Here is a 2,881-nt window from a genome sequence, read left to right as displayed (position 1 = left end):
ATATATATATATATATATATTTTTTTTTTTTTTACATGTTCTTTAATTTTACATTATTACAAGATATTTGGTTTTGGTTCCCTGTGCTATATAGTAGGTCCTTGTTAACTATTTGATATATAATAAAGTGTATATATTAATCCCAAACTCTTAGTTTATCCCTCCCCCATAGCCCCTTTGTAACCATAAGTTTGTTTTCTATGTCTGTGAGTCTGTTTCTGTTTTGTAAATAAGTTCGTTAGTATTATTTTTTTTTAGATCTCATATAAGCCATATCATATGATATTTGTCTTTCTCTGACTTACTCCCATGATAATTTTACTTGTTAAATCTCTCTTTCATATCTGAGCCTTTTCATATATTTTTTACCTTATTATGAACTGTTTTCACGTTCCACTGTCTTCCACTTAACCGCCTCACTCTGGCTAAAGCCTACTTAAAACATACTATCTCAGAGACATTTTTCTAGAGAAAGTTAGGAAAAAACAGTTGAGAGACAAAGAATAGCAGAGAAGGAGCAGCATCAGAAAAATAAGAGAAAAAGCTGCAAGAAAAGAGAAACAGACAGTCCAAGAGACACCAGCAGGAAGAAACAGAGGCAGAGATGGATAAAACACACAGAATCGATGGAAAGGGAAGAAAAAGAAAGAAAATGCAGTATAAAAAAAGGAAGATTGTCCCACAGTGGGTGAATTCCTCATCCCGTAGTGAAACCTGGTGAAGCAAAGTTAACCTTCAGATCAGGTTATTTTCTTCTCAGGTGCTGGAGTGGTTAAATAATCTGCCTGTCCATGCAGGAAGCACAAGAGACATGGGTTCAATCCCTGGGTCAGGAAGATCCCCTGGAGAAGGGAATGGCAACCCACTGCAGTCCTCTTGCCTGGAAAATTTCATGGACAGAGGAGCCTGGTTTGCTATAGTCCATGGGGTTGCAAAAGAGCTGGACATGACTTGAGTGCAATATGGCATGGCATGGCAGGTTGTTTTGGGGAGCAGGGCTTTCCAGTTTCTCAGCCTTTCTTGATTTTCCAGTTATTTTCTTGCTGTGATTCTTCCTTGGTCATAAATTGAAATGCTTATGGGATTGCAATCTTTTCTGCAGAGAACAGCAACACCTGGGATGAAGAATGGCCCCAGGAAGCCTCGAGCTTCTCACCAAGATATGTGCCAGGTAAGGATGGGGAGGAACTGCCAGCCGAGGGTGTCAGGTGGCTGAATTCACAGCAGGTGTTTACTGAGTGTAGTTCACAGTCAAAAGATCTAGAGTGTCCTAGAATCCCATGAGTCCATAACAGCATAAGTAACATAACAGATAGCACAAATATTCCTAGTGCATTCTGCCAGCAATATGCTGGAGAAAAGGGATGTCTCTCACAGCTATGAACAGTAAAAACTTGCATTAATACCTACCCACCTTTTATCTTCTCTAGAGAATAAAACCTCAGTATTTTTCTGTTTGTTTATAATGCTATTATTTTGTTATATGTTGTTTGCTTATATATTATGTTTGCTTATAATGCTAACTTTGGAAACCTCTCTCCCTAAAGAAACATGTCCTCCAGATCAATTGCTTCCAAGTTTAAAGTGCAATTTTTGTCAACCAATAATATGATTTATTATGTGACTATTATTTTTCAAAGAATCTTGGCAAACAAGGCATCATTCTTATCTCCACAAAGTTATGGGTGTAAACAGATGGACTGTTACGTGTTCCTATTTTATAGGTAAAGAAAGAGAAGCACTGAAGTGTGTAAGGGTCTTTTAGGAGTTCAAAACAAGCTAAACAAGCTAGGGAACCAGCATCCTCAATGACTCACAGTGGTGACTGCTGTGTAGGGCTGGCGGAGAGTCAGGGCAGCTAAAACCTACAAAGAAAGACTGTCACGAGTAGGAAAACTGTTAAAGAATGTTGAAGGGCAAAGAAGAAAAAGCCCAGAGGGTAAAGGAGGTGTGTGATCCTTCATGGCACAGAAACGACCATGTGTGAGGACAGAAAAATGAGAAGAAGGGTGACTGGGGGCTAAAGAGAAGGAAAACAGGCAGAGCAAGGCTCCAGTGGGTCTTAAGTGAAGTCCTTGGAACAACAGTTTTGTTTTCCCAAGGAGAAGCTTACCCGAGCACTGGACATCGGAATTCAGCATCATCCATGGTCTGTTCCCCCATCACAATGTCTGGTTGGTCTTTTCTGTGTTTCTCTTCAGTTTCCTCTAAGCACAAATCTCTCCAAAGGACCAGCAAAGGCAATTCTGAAGAGATGCCCAGACTGAAGCCAGGTAAACAGGGAGCTGGGAAACAATGGAAGTAGTGGCTGACTTTATTTTTTTTGGGCTCCAGAATCACTGCAGATGGTGATTGCAGCCATGAATTAAAAGACTTCTTGGAAGGAAAGTTATGACCAACCTCGACAGCATATTAAAAAGCATTACTTTGTCAATAAAGCTCCGTCCAGTCAAGGCTATGGCTTTTCCAGTAGTCATGTATGGATGTGAGAGTTGGACTATAAAGAAAGCTGAGCGCCAAAGAATTGATGCTTTTGAACTGTGGTGTTGGAAAAGACTCTTGAGAGTCCCTTGGACTACAAGGAGATCCAACCAGTCCATCCTAAAGGAGATCAGTCATGGGTGTTCATTGGAAAGACTGATGTTGAGGCTGAAACTCCAATACTTTGGCCACCTGATGCGAAGGGCGGACTCATTTGAAAAGACCCTGATGCTGGGAAAGATTGAAGACAGGAGAAGGGGACGACAGAGGATGAGATGGTTGGATGGCATCACCAACTCAATGGACATGAGTTTGGGTAAACTCAGGGAGTTGGTGATGGACAGGGAGGCCTGATGTGCTGCGATTCATGGGGTCGCAAAGAGTTGGACATGACTGAGCG

General features: G+C 41.1%; 1 protein-coding gene across 12 annotated transcripts in view; it reads left to right on the top strand.

Moving 5' to 3' along the window:
* Positions 1–2,881, top strand: part of LOC104986433 (nuclear body protein SP140-like protein) — an 81,723-nt gene that overhangs the window by 24,364 nt on the left and 54,478 nt on the right. For 11 of the 12 annotated variants that reach the window (XM_010837002.1, XM_010837000.1, XM_010837001.1 and 8 more), the window contains 2 exons: positions 1,103–1,171; positions 2,202–2,273. In XM_010837002.1, coding sequence (XP_010835304.1) covers positions 1,103–1,171; positions 2,202–2,273 — 141 coding nt within the window. The remainder of the gene's footprint in view (positions 1–1,102; positions 1,172–2,201; positions 2,274–2,881) is intronic. The other variant, XM_010836999.1, reaches the window with a different exon arrangement.

This window comes from Bison bison, unplaced genomic scaffold (assembly GCF_000754665.1).
Source record: "Bison bison bison isolate TAMUID 2011002044 unplaced genomic scaffold, Bison_UMD1.0 scf7180017864068, whole genome shotgun sequence".
NCBI lineage: Eukaryota > Metazoa > Chordata > Mammalia > Artiodactyla > Bovidae > Bison > Bison bison.
This window is presented reverse-complemented; position numbering and strand designations above follow the sequence as displayed.